Source organism: Trachymyrmex septentrionalis, unplaced genomic scaffold (genome assembly GCF_001594115.1).
Source record: "Trachymyrmex septentrionalis isolate Tsep2-gDNA-1 unplaced genomic scaffold, Tsep1.0 scaffold108, whole genome shotgun sequence".
Taxonomy (NCBI): Eukaryota; Metazoa; Arthropoda; class Insecta; order Hymenoptera; family Formicidae; genus Trachymyrmex; species Trachymyrmex septentrionalis.
Window position 1 is genome coordinate 1,717,896 of NW_017304207.1, and position 17,453 is coordinate 1,735,348.

The 17,453-nt window shown below is 32.7% G+C and overlaps 1 protein-coding gene across 1 annotated transcript in view; it reads left to right on the plus strand.

Moving 5' to 3' along the window:
• The first annotated feature begins 16,085 nt into the window (after positions 1 to 16,085).
• The window catches only part of LOC108747332 (ADAMTS-like protein 3), a 32,454-nt gene continuing 31,086 nt past the window's right edge, over positions 16,086 to 17,453 (plus strand). The window contains exon 1 of the mRNA XM_018484736.1: positions 16,086 to 16,219. Within this exon, the coding sequence (XP_018340238.1) occupies positions 16,086 to 16,219 (134 nt within the window). The remainder of the gene's footprint in view (positions 16,220 to 17,453) is intronic.

The following is a 17,453-nucleotide window of genomic DNA, read 5'->3' on the forward strand; positions in this document are numbered from 1 at the left end:
GTCGTTGCTATTTTTCAATGTATTTCATAGCAGAATTACAGAAAATCTTAAGTAGTCTAAGTTTTGATTATTTATCGTGATTAGAATATTAATAAAATTAAATTAACAGCAGAAAAGTTTATATAGTTTGCTTTACATTTGTATTTATAGGTTAAATAAATAATAGTTTACAAAATGCTCTAGTTTCCTAAATCGCACTATAATGTTTTTTTTTTTTCAAATTGCACCACAATCTAACCTTTTAAATTGCACGTTGCCTAATATTTTTACATTTTTTACTTTTTATTCTATTTATTATATAAAAATGTATATTGTAAACCTACGAAATGTATATATTTTGTTTTAAAAAAATTCCTTAAATTACTTCTTAAATTATTTCTCCTGAAATTATTATATGTTTCGGAAATTATAAAAAATATATTCCTAATTTTTTAACAGCATAATAAAATACAATTTGAAATACGAAGCACCTTACCGGTCCGAGTATTAAGATTGAACTATTATATGTTGAACTACTATATAATATACACATAAATTGCCTTATTTCTGAAAATTAATTCAATTTAAATGAGTGTATATTATATAGTAGTTCAACATCTTAACACTCGGACCGATAAGGCGCTTCGTATTTCAAGTTTTAATATAAACGGTCTCGTTTCCAATCATATTGAAAATGCAATTTTTATCTTTACTCATATAATTTTTAATGTTTTTGAATTATTATGCTTTATGAGGAATATTAATATGATACGATTTAGGCAACAGATTTCCTTGTTGCCTAAATTGCATATACTGAAAAAAACCGTCATTTGAAACGTTATAATAATGCAAAAAATTTATGAAAAAATTACATAAGAAATAAAAAAGTGCAGTTTATTATGCTTTAAAAAATTTAAGAATATTCATAATTTTTAAGTTATAAGTCTTTATATAAAAAGTGATGCGATTTCGGCAACCTGAAAGCGAAGAGCACAAACTCTTGTATAATACGTAATACATAAGAAAATGTACCAAACAACGTCCTTCGTTTCTTTCCTTTCCATGAAATAAAGAACTCAGATTGGTTAAATTTCTTATGCATAACGCATAACACATAAAGCATGAGAAATTCAATAAATCCGAGTTCATTATTTCATGGAAAGGAAGGGAACGGAGGACTTTGATTGGTACAATTTCTTATGCATTATGTTATGCGTTATGTAAGAGTTTGTGATCTCTGTTTTACTCTATTAGTAATATCCTTAAGTCATATTACGAGTCTCACATTTCGCAATTTCACACGATCATTAAATCTTACTTCTACAATTAAGAACAACCATATCCCATATTTTCTTATTAATATGATCTTAATCTATAATTGCATACAGAATTTATAATAAATATTTATGTATTATATAAGAAACAAGGTTTAGAGACTCAATTTAAGGAAATTTGCAAATACCAGTCGACTACACATAGGATCTAATATGAATGAATTTTCCAATAACAAATAGATTTTAGACCAAGAGCAATAACTTCGTAGTGGAATCAACAGATAATGCCTATTAGTTTAGCAGAAGCCTCACTATTTTATGTTAGGAATTTATATCATAATAGGGGATTTTCCTTTAAAATTTAAGTTACAATAAAATTTATATCTATAATATAATATAAGAAAAACTCTAATATATTGACATTTTTAATAAATGTACATAGAAGGAGGATTTTAGTGAAGTATTTACAAATGTATTTAGCTTGATACAGACCTGAAAATAATTATGCGTGATCATTAAAATAATTACTTACAAAATTCAACAGTGCAAAAAATTTTGATTTCTGGCGACAATTTGAACATTCTACATAATTATTTTAATGACTTAACAAAATTCTATTTAGATCTGTATCTAGCTAAATTTTTTAATATTTCTGCAAAATCATATATCTGTGTTTTGTGTAAATCGACTTTGATTATTATAAAATTATGAGATCTTGCCCCCGATGCTTTTTTAAAAATGATTGACTTCAAAGAAAATAAAATGTATTACAATTATAATGAGTATATTTGCACTGGAATTGATAGATATAAACGCACATTGCACTATCATATATCTCTATCTTTCAAAGAATGTTATTTGTTTTGCACAAATAAACGAATCACTATCCAGATATCCCATTACGTTCATTCGCACACAGATTAATGAGTGCGGAATATCAGGTAAAACGGGTAAATTTTCCTAGTCATGTACACGCAAAAGTGTGTGCGGTCCATCCATGATTTACGGCACTTCATTTCTGATCGATACACAATATAATCCGTCCTCATCCACTTTCGAGAACCGAACAACATCCCAGAATGGCGTTCTTTCTAGTAGCGATACATAAAGGCTCCATGCCCGTCAGCGTGACACGTAATGATTTCATTCGAAGCTGCGGAGCGGGGGGAAACGCCGCTAGAAGACAGGAATTGATAGATTTCTCTCTTTTGTGAGCAACTGGGAGCCATGCAAATATTGAACCGAAAGCACAAGGCTTCTTAAAGCACTCCCCCTCGCTATCGAAACTCTTTCCGAGTTATATGGCTACGACCGTGAAAAGCAAAGACAGACGGAGGGAGATGAAGGATGGAAGAAGGGTGAAGAATCCAGAATGAGAAATGGGATAAAAGGGAAAAGAGGTAGGAAGTGGGGGAGGACGGCATCTAAGTCAAGTAGGTTTCCGCTTTTCCTTTTGTGTCATCTTTCTACCTTTGTGAATGATAGCTCTCACGTTTGAACTCCTTCCTCGTCTCTCTCTCTCCCCCCCCCTCCCTCCCCTCTGCCCCCGCTTCTCCCTCTTCCTTCTCTCCTCTCTCTCTTTCTTGATTTTTTCCTTAATCCATCCCTTTCATTACTTTTTTCTTATTCCTTTCTCATTCTTTGCAGGTCTGGAACAAGAAACTTCGTAGGTACAACATGTCTCGAATAAGACTTTCCGACTTTGCTGAAATACGAACCGAAAATGCCAATCTGGAATTTTAAATTAGACTGCGCCTCGACATAGTCCGCCTTAGAATGTGGTATTTCATGCGAAAATGCCACATCGTTAATGTGCCGCGGATAGTTTCGATTGCATCTTTCCTTACTTTCAAAGTAAATCGCAGTTTTGAATTTTGTTCTCTGATTTATCCTTGTCAAACGGACATTTTGTGCTTTGTTTTCTCACTAAATCATAGAAAAAGAATTACAAATTATAAACCTTTTTATTTTGTATCTTTTATTAAATTATAAAAAATATTAATAAAGAAATGTTCAAACAGAGCAATCGAATATTCACAATAAACATGTCTTATTTATTTCATATTTCTTAGTACATCTTATATACATATATCTACCACTATCATCATTTTTTATATTATAAATCGAAATTTTGTTTTAAATATTGACCTGGGGACTTGTTACGGTTCTTGAAACAATGTGAAAATTACGAAAGTGACCGGATTTACTTGAATATTTATAACTTCATTGGTTAACACCTAGTGAGTTTATTCATTTTTTAATTTTCACTTTGTCTAAAGAATTGTAATAAGTTCCCTGAAGTAAAACATATGTCCACTAAATTATTTCTAGAAAATGGAAAGTTACTTTTTAAAGGTATATGAGGTCTGTTCAAAAAGTATCGCGAATTTTGTGTTTTTTCAAAAATTATTTATTTATTCATGAATATCTATTTTGTCCCCTTCAAAGTAATCCCCATCAGATATTATACCCTTGTGCCAACGTTTTTTCCAATCCTCGAAGCACTTCAAAAAATTATTTTTTGTGATCTTGTTCAGCTCCTCCTTCGATGCCGTCTTTATCTCCTCAATCATAGCGTAGCGTCGTCCTTTCATGGGCCTCTTCAGTTTCGGGAACAAGAAAAAGTCACAGGGGGCCAGATCTGGGGAATACGGTGGCTGCGACATCATTAGTTGTTGTTTTTGGTCAAAAATTCGCGCACAAGCAACGATGTGTGAGCAGGGGCGTTATCATGATGCAAAAGCCAATTTTTGTTCTTCCACAAATCCGGGCGTTTCTGGCGGATTGCTTCGCGCAAATTGCGCATAACTTGTAGGTAATATTCCTTATTGACCGTTCCGATTGGCCAATACTATTTTCTTCACTTCATCAATGTTTTCGTCTGTTGTTGACGTGCTCGGGCGTCCGGCACGCTCTTCGTCGTTCACATCTTCTCGGCCCTCTGAGAACATTTTGTACCGATAAACGTTGCTTCGGTCCGAGGTAGCTTCACCATATGCCACAGTCAAAATTCGGAATGCGTCCCCGCACTTAATTTTGTTTTTCACACAAAATTTGATACAGATTCTTTGATCCATTTTTTGGAATAGGCAAAAATCGAAGACGAGCCAAAACACGTGCAAGCAAAGCAGCTGTCAAAAATTAACTGAACATTCAAAATGGCCGAACCTGTCGGCATAAGTGAGAGACATGAGTACCAACATAACGCCACAAAAAATCGAAAATCGAATATACGTAACCCGCGGAAATTCAAAATTCGCGATACTTTTTGAACAGATCTCGTAAGTTACAGTTAAGGGCTCCGCACAATAAAAGGAACACGGAACAGAGAATAAGAATTTCAACCTATCAGAAATGTATTGTGGAATAGTTTCTAATAGGTTGAAATTCTTATTCTCTGTTCTCTGTTTTCTGTTCCTTTTATTGTGCGGAGTCTCTTACTCGTTATCAAAAAAAAGTAACAAGTTACTATTGTAGTTACCGATTAAAGGTAACTCGTTAATAACAGTTACCGTTACTTGTGAAAGTAACTTTTCATTACTTTTCCATTACTTTTTTAGAATCGACGACCACCAATTACAGCGAACGGGTCTAGAGACTTTCTAGTTTCAAGCGCTATGAGTGGCTTGTGTCCAATTGTACCGTATCTAATGGCTGCGGCACAGACTCTTGCATAACGCATAATGCATAATGCACATAAGTGAATCAACTAATCAGAATTTTTTCTTTTTTCTTATTCCATGGAAAAGAAAAATTTCTATTGGTTGATTCTCTTATACACGATGCATTATGCGTTATGCAATAGTCTGTGCTGTGGCCATAAATGTACAAAGTAACGATAAAAGTAACTGTAAAATTCGTTACCAAAAAATTCGTTATAAAAAAAATGTAACTTTGTTACCATTAGTTATCAAAGAAAAAAAGAACGCCGTTACCAGTAAAGTTACCAAAAAAGTAACGTGTAACTATAACTTTGTTACAAATAACGAAATTACTTCCATTTCCTGATTATTTTAGGCCTTGTAACTACATAGTTATTATACATAGTTTTTGATAACGTCCATCTAACAACGATCTTCCAGCTTCAAATCGACATTAAGGAGATCCTAAAGCGAAGCTCGAACTCCGACAAAGTCGCGCCGCGCGCCGCGCATCGACATGTCTTTATATACTATCACACCGATATCTCACACAACTATGATACACGCAGTCGTATTGCGTACACGCAACTACGGTACACACATTCGTGTTCATTTTTGTATAACAAATTTGTCGCGATAAAGCATCTAAATCTAATTCTAAGAACTCGACGTTGTTTGTTCGTGTAAACTACATATCTGGGAACCATTATTTCGTACGTACAGGTTGCAAAGCTTTCATACTAAACAAATGATGTCACAACTGTCAATTTGACAGCTGAGACGCCATTTTATACTAATGCTGATTCTACAATGAGTCTGTAGCAGTGATGCCAGACATGCCTCGTACTCACGCATGCGCACAGTCTAAAGCGCCAGTAGAGTATCTAATCCGTTCGTGAAACTGGCGTCCTTAATCGCCCGAAAGAAAAATAGAGATATAAATTTATAGAAATTAGATATACTTCTTATTGTGAGGTATCAATTTACTACATTATCAATTTTCTATATTAACACTATTTATATTATCTATATGAGAAGCTGATTCGGCATGCTTTGATAAATTATATCGACAACATTTAAGCGAAATATTAAAAATCTTACACCAAGCTCTATTGTCATCTTCTGCCAATCAACCATTAAAGATATTTTCGTCTAACCAAGATCTAAATTTTCGGATACATACCTTTTTTTGGATCTTTTCCTGATTGTGATTTATTTTCTGGCCTAAAATACTTTACCTCATTTCTATTTTCCTCTTGGGATTTTTCGCACCTCCTGTTGTCCGGTTTGGCGCGCAGACTTTGCCAGACTTCGCGGTCCACACGGCACCACATCGTTACTTTAATCTAACCTAATGGCTACAGCACTGCGCGTTAAGCGCATGTGCGAGTGCGAGGCATGTCTGGCATCACTGGTCTGTAGTGGGAAGTCTAAAATATCTGTATTCATAGTCCTTCCTTGAGGAATATGGATTCCTTGTTCCTCATTTCATGTTTCATAATCTTGTTTGATCAAAGGAGTCTTATTAGCTTTCTTTTCTTAAGGGAGATTTTTTGATAGCTTTTTTTCGGAAGTAAAATGAATGAATGAAAGAAAGCACTAAAAGCATTTTCTCCTTCTTCGTATAATAAGCATTATGGCGAATTCGATTGGAAACACTGATGCATATTAAAGCCATTAAACACTAATTTAATTTGAATATAAAAATAAAATGCAAATATTTTGAATTATAAAATACATATTTTATCTAATAGTACAATAAAATGTATTGAGTTCACAATTTAATCGATTTCTATGTTTATTTATAAACATATATTTACGTTCTTTTGTGTATGTACGGCGGTTTTAATATGCATCAATACGTAATGAGTGCGTCCAATCAAATTTGCTATAATATTAGTTTTATTTTTGTCCATTATTGTTGCAAAATTAATCATGACCTTATTTAATCAATAATGCCTTTATTATTTGTAATTCACGATATTAGGTATGCATACTCGTAGATTCCACTTTCCAGATACGTATTAATGCGTATACTTTAATCTTAGAAAAGAATTTTCGAATCGACGAAAGAGGAAAAAAGTATTTGTATTACAATACAAAAATTACATGATTTAATCGGTAAAACAGGAGGCTTTAGGATCTCCTTAACACATATTAATAACATCTTAGTGTGAAACGCCAATTGTAAACTGAGAATGACTTCAAAAAGAATCAAAGCTATTATTAAACCAAAGGTGAACAAAAAAATCAAAATAATGTCAATTTGACGTCATATTGACTGAATTTATGTCATTTTTTGGTCATGATAAAAATCTCGATCTCAGACTTTATATATAAAATCATTCTTAGATCATCTGAGATCGAGATTGTTATCATGACCAAAAAATGACATAAATTTGATCAATATGATGTCAAATTAACATTATTTTGATTTTCTTGTTCTCCTTGGAAATGATTTAAATTTTTATTTCTATAATGAATTATATACTGTAGTATTTTATTCGCGTATCAATTATCGTATTGTACTCATATAGTATTTATTGTTTTTCCTCTTAATGTTTCTTATATTTATATTACCTTTGCACATATGATTCGTATTATTAAATTACAACTATATACATATATTATTATATTACATATTTTATATTACTATGTCATTAAATGTTTCTATTAATTCATTCAAATAAATATTGATATAATTTGTTTGTTCAAGTGTGAATATCGCCACTATAATTTTTATAAATCGCTTGCTCTTATTCCTCACTTTTTATCGGCTCACATTGCATCTTATTGCAACTCTATGCGAAGTGTGCATTTTAACTTTTTATTTATGCAGTGCTCCGTGACCTGTGGCATCGGAATACGGACGAGGACGATCGAATGCAGAGATGGTGTTGGTGCCATCTCCAGGGATTGCGACCTTGCGGAACGCCCTCATACCGAGCAGGAATGCAAGACGAACATCGCATGTCCCACATGTAATTGCGTTATCTAAGTTAAACTCGTATTAAATCGAACGACAATTTAACATGCTTTAAGCGATCTGAAAATTTATGCATATTTCCCAAAGTAGATTATACAAAATTAGAGGCAAATCTGAAATTTAAACTTCGTATTCTGAGATAAGAAGAATCTTGTGTCGTGTAACTAACTTTGCTAAAAAACATTTGTCAACATTTCCATTTATGTATGATTTGTAAAATGAGTTATTTTTATTCTTTCTCTTATATTTCTTATATTTCATGACAAACAAATTTTAATTTTAATTTTCTTTTGTCTTTGTTTACGTTCCACGGATTGGAATATTATTTTACAGAAATTCTCAAAATCGAAATAAAAATTATAAAAATACTTTTTATTATTTACAAATATTCTCTCTAAATTATATACATATACATATTTTTAAAAAAAATAAAATTTTGCATGACATATTTGTTATATAATATTAGGAGTGTGCATTAATTTTAAGGGATTTTTTGGTAAAAATATAGTTTTATTGTAAACAAATGGTTACAAATTTATCATTTAAAATATTGTTCATCGCTAGCCACTACTTCCATCTTTCTGGTAATAGATGGATTCCACGTCGAAACAATGACACATTTTTGAGGCTGTCCAAAATGAATCGACTCATTTTTTGGTATCTTCATAAGAATGGAAGCGCTGCTCAGACAGGCCATGAGTCATCGATCAAAATAGGTGGTAATCGCAGCAATATCTGGAGAATACGGCGGGTATGATAGAACATTCCAGTTAAGCGCTTCTAATGTTTCCTTGATTCCGGTTTCGCAACATGTAGCCGAGCGTTGTCGTGCTGGAAAATCACTTTGTCGTGTTTTTTCGCGTAATATGGCCGTTTTTGCTTCAATGCCCGGCTCAATTGCATCAATTGTTGTTGATAGCGTTTCCTAGTGATGGTTTCGTTGGGTTGGAGCAGCTCATACACTACACCCAGCTGATCCCACCAAATACAGAGCATGAGCTTGGCGCCATGAATATTCGACTTTGCCATTGATGTTGATGGTTCGCCTGGCCTGCACCATGATTTTTTGCGCTTCGGATTATCGTAGCATATCCATTTTTTATTATCCACGATACGATGCAAAAAACTTTTTCTTCTGTGTCTTTGAAGCAACAATTCACAGGTCATTTTGCGTTTTTCAATGTATCTCGGCTTCAATTCATATGGTACCCAATTTCCTTGCTTTTGAATCATTCCAATGGTCTTCAAACGTCTGGAAATCGTTGATCGATCAACATTTAATGATTCTGCAAGTTCTTCTTGCGTTTGACTCGGGTCTTGATCGAGTAAAGCTTCCATTTCCTCATCTTCAAACTTTTTCAGCTGGCCTGGACGTTGTCTTCTGTGTCAAAATCACCTTTTTTTATAGCGTCGAAACCAGTACTCACATGTTGAAATCGGTGGAGTATAATCACCATAAGCTTTCGACAGTATTCGTTGACTTTCAGTAGCACTCTTCTTCAAATGAAAGCAAAAAAGCAAAGTTTCCCGCAAATTGTGTTTTGTTGGCATAAAATTGGACATATTCAATACTATAAAAAAGAATGTTGTTCATACTTCGGCAAAATGACACATACTGGAAACTAAAGCTACATGATGGTGCTTTGAACATGAAAGTAGCAACAATAGATGTGTATTAATTATAGAAAAAGCAACAATATGACCCAATAGTACTAGTTACGCCATCTCTATAAATCCTTTAAAATTAATGTACACTCCTAATATCATAATTTTAGAAATATTAATAAACAAATAAGAATTTTGTTTTTTCATAGATGTAATAAGTATAAGCTGGGTATTCCCATGAAGTTGTCATTCATATCAATTCCGGCTGCGTTTAAAAATTCATTGCCAGCTTTGAAAATCTACAGTCTATGTTACGTGTACTATACATTTTCAGCACTGACAGAAAATTTTGAAACACAGCTTTCAAAAGAATGAAATAACCCGCCCTCTCCCGCCTTCTCCCCCTCACTCCCCCCTCTCTCTCCCCATCTCCCTTTCTCCCTCCCTCCTCTTTCTCTCCTCCCTCTCGCTTCCTGCCTCCCTCTGCTTCTCCCCCTTCCCCTCTCTATCTCCTTCTCTCTCTGCCCCCTCTTTCCCTCCATCCCCCTCCCCTCCCCCTCTCTGTCTTCTTCCCTCTCTCCCCTTCTCTCCCTCCCACCCTCTCTCCCTCTCTCTTCCTCCCTCCCTCTCTCCCTCCCTTTCCCTTTCTCTCCCCCTCCCTCTTCTTTTTTTCTTTAACTTTAAAGTATTGAGTTAAAGAATGATACCGATATACATACAGTGATTAACAAAAAAAAGACTACTATAATATTAGAAGTTTTTATTTCAAAGAATTGTGAAAAAATGAAAAAAAATTGAAATAATTTAGCTCAGACAGTTTGTTATTAACAAAATTTTAATATTCATAACAGATTTTTCTTTATCTTGTTTAAGTTAATTCATATTTAATTTTTTTGAGAAATATTTTACTTAATACTAAGATAAAAAATGTGACCACAGTTTTTTTTTATTAATGAAATTTAAAGAAAATAGAAAAAGCAAAAAAGGTACATTTTAATGTTTAGTATGACTTCCTTTCGCTTCGATTACAGCCTGAATTCGTCTTGGCATACTCTTCACGAGATTTTGAATATATTTCTTATTCATCTCCTCCCAGGCTTTTGAAGTGTCGCGAAATAATTTTCCTTATTAGTCACTCCGGTTTTAACAATCTTCTTATCCAAAATGAACCATAAATTTTCTATGGGATTGATGTTCTTCTGCGATTTTTCTTTCATAGCTGAGTCTTGTTTTTCGATTGAATAATTCATATTTATCATATTTATCATATTCATTCAACATCAAAAGCATCATTTGCAATAAACTATGAAGCACGAAGAAAACGGCATTATGGCTTTAATTAATTAGGAGTAAGAAATCTAGTAAAAGTCGATGGTATTATAACCGCAAATACCTGTATCGATATTCTTCGTGAAAATCTGGAAATATTGCTTTGCATCAAATTGAAAGATAATTTTATCTTCCAGCAAGACAATGATACGAAACACATACGGCAAAAAGAAGTCAGATATTTATGAAATCCAACAGAATTAAACTTCTTGATTGGCCTCTACAATCACCTCAATCCCATGAAAAAATCTATGGTTCATTTTGGATTAAAAAATTGATAAAATCGGAATGTCTAAGGAAAATTACTATTTCGCGGCGCTTCAAAAGACCGGGGAGAAGATAGATGAAAAATACATTCAAAACTTCGTGGAGAGTATGCCAAGATGACTTCAGGCAGTAATTAAAGCGTAAAGAAGTCATACTAAATATTAAATATAAATATTAAAATGTATTTTTTTACTTTTTCTAATTTTCTTTAAATTTTGTTTTTATTTAATAAAAAATAAATATAATTTCTTTTTGTCCTAGTATTAAGTAAAACATTTCTCAAAAAAATCAAATATGAATTAATTTAAACAAGGTAAAAAAAATCTGTTGCAAACATTACAATTTTGTTAACAACAAACTGAGCTAAATTATTTCAAGTTCTTTTCATTTTTTCATAATTTTTTAAAATAAAAGCTTATAATATTATAGTGATATAATATTATAAGCTCTTTTTTTGTCAGTCACTGTATATACGTTTTATTGATTGCATTCTTTTTCTAACAGAGCACATTAGATGCTACATGAAAAAAATTTTGTTCGGTGCAAAGTTTGGTAAAGTAGGTATCTAAAAATTTAGTTCTAAATATACAGATCTGAAAATAATTTTATTGAACTATCAAAATAATGTAGGAAGAAGTCGCCTATATCGCCCCCCTTAACATTTAAACAAAATTGTAATAAAATTACTGATCAGAATATTTCTGTACTTACATTAAACTTTAGTTTGTTGGTAATAAAGCAAACAATATTTTTACAAAAATAAATATTGAATTATTGTTTAAAATAAAATTTTAAAAAAAAGTACTTTAAATATATAGGTAGTACGCTTTGGAGATCGAATCGTTAAATTGTAACATTGGATTTCTAAATCGTACTTCTAATAATAATTAGTTTTTACAAAAAAAGATTTAAATTTTTTTGAAATCCAACAAATAATATTTATAAATAATTCTTAATAAGTTATCTTAAAAAATCTCAATACAAATATATTTTTTCTTATACAAATATCAAAATTATAAAAGTATTATTTAATTACTCAATCTTAATATTGTATGTTATTTTATTTTAAATTTTGATAATATAAAAACTAGTGAGAAGTATTATTCAACTACTCAATCTTGTCTAGTACATTGTTTTAGCTTAAATGTTAGTACAATATAAAGACCAGCAACAAATAGGATTTATCTCACTTTCTCTATTTTTACAAATTTGTCAACAACAACTTAACTTACAAATATTTTGTTCATTTGATCTTATACTCGAAAAGAGTTTAAATATCAATTATAACCCTGTAGTACATACATTATACCATAATTCATCTTGTGATAATTTCATTAATATTTTAGATAAATTGTACGAAAACTTAGATCAGACATCGAACAAGATCAATGTTATAAATGTTGTAAACGGATGCAAAGACAAAACAAAAATGATAGAACTTAAGCCATATTACTAACGTCACATCTGTCATTAGTGTGACATCATCTTTAAAAAAAATGTTTAGAAAATACAATGGAGGTACAATTAGCCAACTCCCCCCTAGATGTAGGAAACTTAAGCGTGATAAGCAATGTTGCAAAATATTTTTACATTCGCATAATTAACTTTCTACAATTCCTACATAATTATTTTGATGGACCTAAATTTTTATTTCAGCAACATCGTTCTTTCCATGTAAGATGAGAGAATGTGCAGTCCATATATCTATTATGTCCATATGTTTTTTTAAGGATATGTTTATTTAAAATCGTTTTGTTGGCAAAACAGTCATATGTGATTAAGTCTCTTTACTATACAATGAAACATGTTCTTACGAAACATAATGGCTACGTTCAGCAAACTCAACAGTTGAGCGCTCGCTGCTATTGATGTATTCTTCTAAAATGCTGATTGGATGATCTAAAAAATACATCAATAACAGTAAGCGCTCACTCAATTGTTGAATCCGCTGAACGCAGCCATTCTTACATTTTGCAACACAAAATTGCGAAGTCACAAAATATAAGAATGTGTCCTTGAATCTCAACGTGTTTCATCATATAAAAGAAATTTTAGAAGTGAAGTTCTGAAACCCAGAAATTATTGAAGAATGCGATTATCACGTACAAAGGGAGTATGCACAGAAAATGAGATAATATTTGAAATGTTATTTAGATGGAGATGGTATGTCACAGCCCCTGGTGCAACCGTATCCTCTATCTCCAATGTCAGAGAAATTGATGGATCAACCAATACCTTCCGAATCAACGTAAGTCCTACTCTCATATTTTCTGTATAAATGCGTACTCACACACACACACGCGCGCGCGCGCACAGGGTATCCTCTAACTTAATCATTTCAATATATATCCGATGTTTTTTAATACTTATATTAAAAATAATGAAAATACCTTTCTGCCTAGGAATATACGACTTTCCACGCAAAGTTGAGATCCGCAGCACCTCCTCCTCTTCCCCCCCCCCCTTACTTAAGGACAATCAACTTTCTACACGAAACGAGGCCCATCCATAGATACAGTATCTTTAGATCGAGCGTCAGAAATATGAGGAATGGAGTAATCCTCATTTAGAAAAGGACGCACTTACTTGATCTAGAGTATCATAATAAGAGTACGGTCAATAGAGTGTATATGAGGCAAAATCAGAAACGCATCGGAACGCGCGCACATTTTCATATGTGAAGTGTAAAACTGAGGTTATGTTCAAAAATTTACTGTCAGTATTGAAAATCTATAGTGCATGTAACGTAAACTAGATTTTCAGTACCAATAATAAATTTTAGAGCACACAATCTGAAGTATAAAACTAAAATTGTACATATAAAATAGGTGCGTTTAGCAGAACGCAACCGTGTTTTTTTATGAATATCTGCTGAGATAAGACCTCTAGATTTAAAAATAGAATTCAATCAGCACGAAGAAAATTTCCAAAAATTGTAAAATAAATATTTTGCAGAGGGGGAAAGCTAATAATTTTATAATGAATAAACTTTATAATGAATAAGAAGAATGACAACAGAGGTAAATATAGAATGAAAATTAAATTTATTTAAAAATAAATAATATAAAAATGAATGAGCCTAAAAATAGGATTTTAGGAGTATTAGCTACTTTTTTAATAGTATATTTAACTTTTTATTAGGTATATTTATTACAGTACTTTATTACAGTATATATACAATTTGTCAATTTACAATATATCCTATATACACCTTCCTGTATATTCTGGTGAGTTCAATCACAGTTAGAATCTTTTTTCAGCATACGCTTGCCATTTCCAATCTTTGATACAGTTCACATTTCTGCATTAAAATGTACCTGGAATAATATAAAACTTACATCATTTAATAATTTACTTATATTAAAAAAATCACAAAAGCAAATTCTTACTGACCTTACATAACACTGAATTATTAGATGGAGCCTAGCCTTATCCTCCTCTCAGCAAACGAGAATGGATTGAAATGAATTGAAATGGATTCAGATTTTCAGAAATATTGATTCAGGAATGTTAAAATGAATTCTTTTCAATCCTGAATGCATTTTTAATCATTTATAGAAATTGTATGGAGCATATCTTTATGTCTTTCAATCTAAAAATAATATTAGCTTTTTCTGTGCATTATGAATACTGTTCAATTCAAAATTTTGAATAGGAAATGCAGTTTTTCAATCCAATTAAATCCAAAAAAAGTATTCGCTATTTAAAATACGCGCATTCGGATAGAAAAAAATTTCAATCCATTTTAATCCATTTTCGTTTGGGCTATGTTTCAGCCTAAATTTTTCGTTTTTTTTTTTGGATCTCGAGAAAAACGATATATCTTAAAATCCTTTTTCGCAGAGCTTGTGCACTAATCTGTTACATAGCCAGGCATTGTTGCTCTAATGTGTCAATCAATAAATAGATTAAGTTATAATGACTACACAAGAAATTCACATTCTTATTTCATTAAAAAAATATATAATTCTACTGCAATTCATTCGCCACTCATCTCTCCTTCTTAATTTGAATAGCGCCGAGTAATAACAAACGAATAATTCACCTCTGACACAGAAAACTTACTTGAAACAGTATAAATTAATAGTTGTGTAAATGGTGTACACTGTATGTACACCCAAGGAAAAATTCTTCTCTTTCTTATTTTTTTTTAAACTTTCAAAAATTCAAGTTATTTCATCAAATTTAGTTGTAAGTGGACGTAAGGTTTAATCGCGCACGGACTATGAGCATTAATGTAGAACCAATGGTCATTTCTCAGTTTGTGGAAATTTCCGAGAGAAAGAATCAAAGTCTTTGGGTGTACACACAGGTATGCAACTTCCTCAGCTTTTGCTTCAATTTGGCGGATCAATCACCGATCGTTACTCTATTGGTCGTACTCTTATCATAGATACTCTAACTTGACCCAAATGCGTTCTCTCTCGTTTTGCGCATGCGTGTAAAGTATCTGTAAGAGAAGGGATCAAAAGCACGGAAAAGCTTGGCGGGCTAATTTGGCTAACAAAAATTTGAGATAATGCAACATCTAATCCGAGACGAAACACGTCCATCCTCAGTTCGCATTCGTCGTGAGACTCGCAGAACATATACGAGACTCTCTTCGCCGATCTGACTGTAAGCTGTTACTTTTCAGTTCTTCGTTCTCTCTTTCGATCCTCTCTTTCAGTGATACACTTTATACACTTGCGCGAAACGAGAGATAATGCACTTGGGCCAAGTAGAGTGGATATAAAGAGAGTGGCACCAATGCATGTGTCTAATGCTGATTGGCTCCGCCATTAAATGTCCTTACTGATAGTTAGAAAGAAGACAACATTAAAGAAAGAAGAGGTTAAGACGAGGAATCACGTCATATAGATATATGATCTGGGGTATCAAGATGTAGGACACCAAATAGCAACTTCCGATTAATTAGCGTCATACTCTCTATACCCACTCTAGAATCAAGTGAGTGCGTCCTTTTCTAAATGAAAACTATCCCCATTCCTCAAATTTCTGACAATGCTCGGTCGAGAAATATTATGTCTATGGGTGAAACCCGCTTCGAATAGAAAGTCGTACGCCCTATGGAAGGAGGAATGTAAAACTCGTTTTGCGAAAATTGTACGGCCCGAATATGGTGGAAGGATACCATGGTATGTGCAGTTGAACGCTTTCTCTCTCTCTGGCTTCTCTGTCTATGGATGACGCTTAACAAAACTTCTTTGCTTGTTTGACACATATCATACTGCACACATCTTAGGTTCTCTTTCTATAGAAAGAGAAATATAAAGTATGTTAAACAAGGAAAGTTCAGTATCAATTTCACGAAACGCGAAACAGATCGGTATTCATAATTGATTTTTACATTTAAGACTGTCTTAAGTACAATCTTAAGATGTCATAAGTCAATCCGAAGACTGTATTAACATCTTAAGACATTATTTAATAATTTTGAAATAAAAACGGACTATGAATACCGCCCTATGTTTAGCGTTTCACAGCTATTGATAGCTTGATTCGCCGATGTCCATAGACAGAGAGGGTGGCGATTTAGAGAGAGAAAGCATCCAACTGTGCATACAATAGGTCTGTTATTTTTGACTGAATTTTTGCACCAGTTCATCTTTTTTCCTCTTTTTTCCTGGAGAGAAAAAGAAAAAAAGGCTTCATGCTATCCTTCCACCATGGATCCGAAACGGAGGGGGGAAGTGGCATAAAACTCGCTTTGTGTGGAAAATTCTATGTCTATAAGCGGAGGGTAGATGGAGTGAACCTCAATCCCTTCGCATGAAAAGTCGTATGCCCATTAATATTATATATAGCAAAAATAAGACATTATTTTTTAAACTTTGTTTGTTAATAACTTTTAAATAGTAACTGTTACCTAAAACCTTTTAAAAATGGTCATGACCTTGACATTATATGTCAAGATCAAATTGGCTCCATGTTTGTTAATCCGAATAATGATTATGTATTTTTTAAATGACTTTATTTCATTGTCAGAAATATAATATAGTCCAAAGAAGGAGGATCGATAAGGTTTGATTTTGGTCCTCCTCAAATTTTGATGCGCCTCGTTAAAATGTATTTCTCAAAATACACTCATCTCAAATGTTTTGAGCTGAAATTGACATGATTATACTGTGTCTGTGCTGTATACATACCAAGTGTACAAGTATGAAATGCGGATTTTTTTCCAAAAAAAAACACGTTAAATTCGGAAGAATGATAAAAAGAGCTTTATTCAAAGTATGCTCCATTGCTAGTTACACATTTTTCCCATCTTTCGGGCAATTTGTGGATACCACGCCAGTAAAAATCTTCCCCCTTTGCCGCGAACCATTCATCGAGCCATTTTTTCACATCTTCGTACGAACCAAAGCGCTG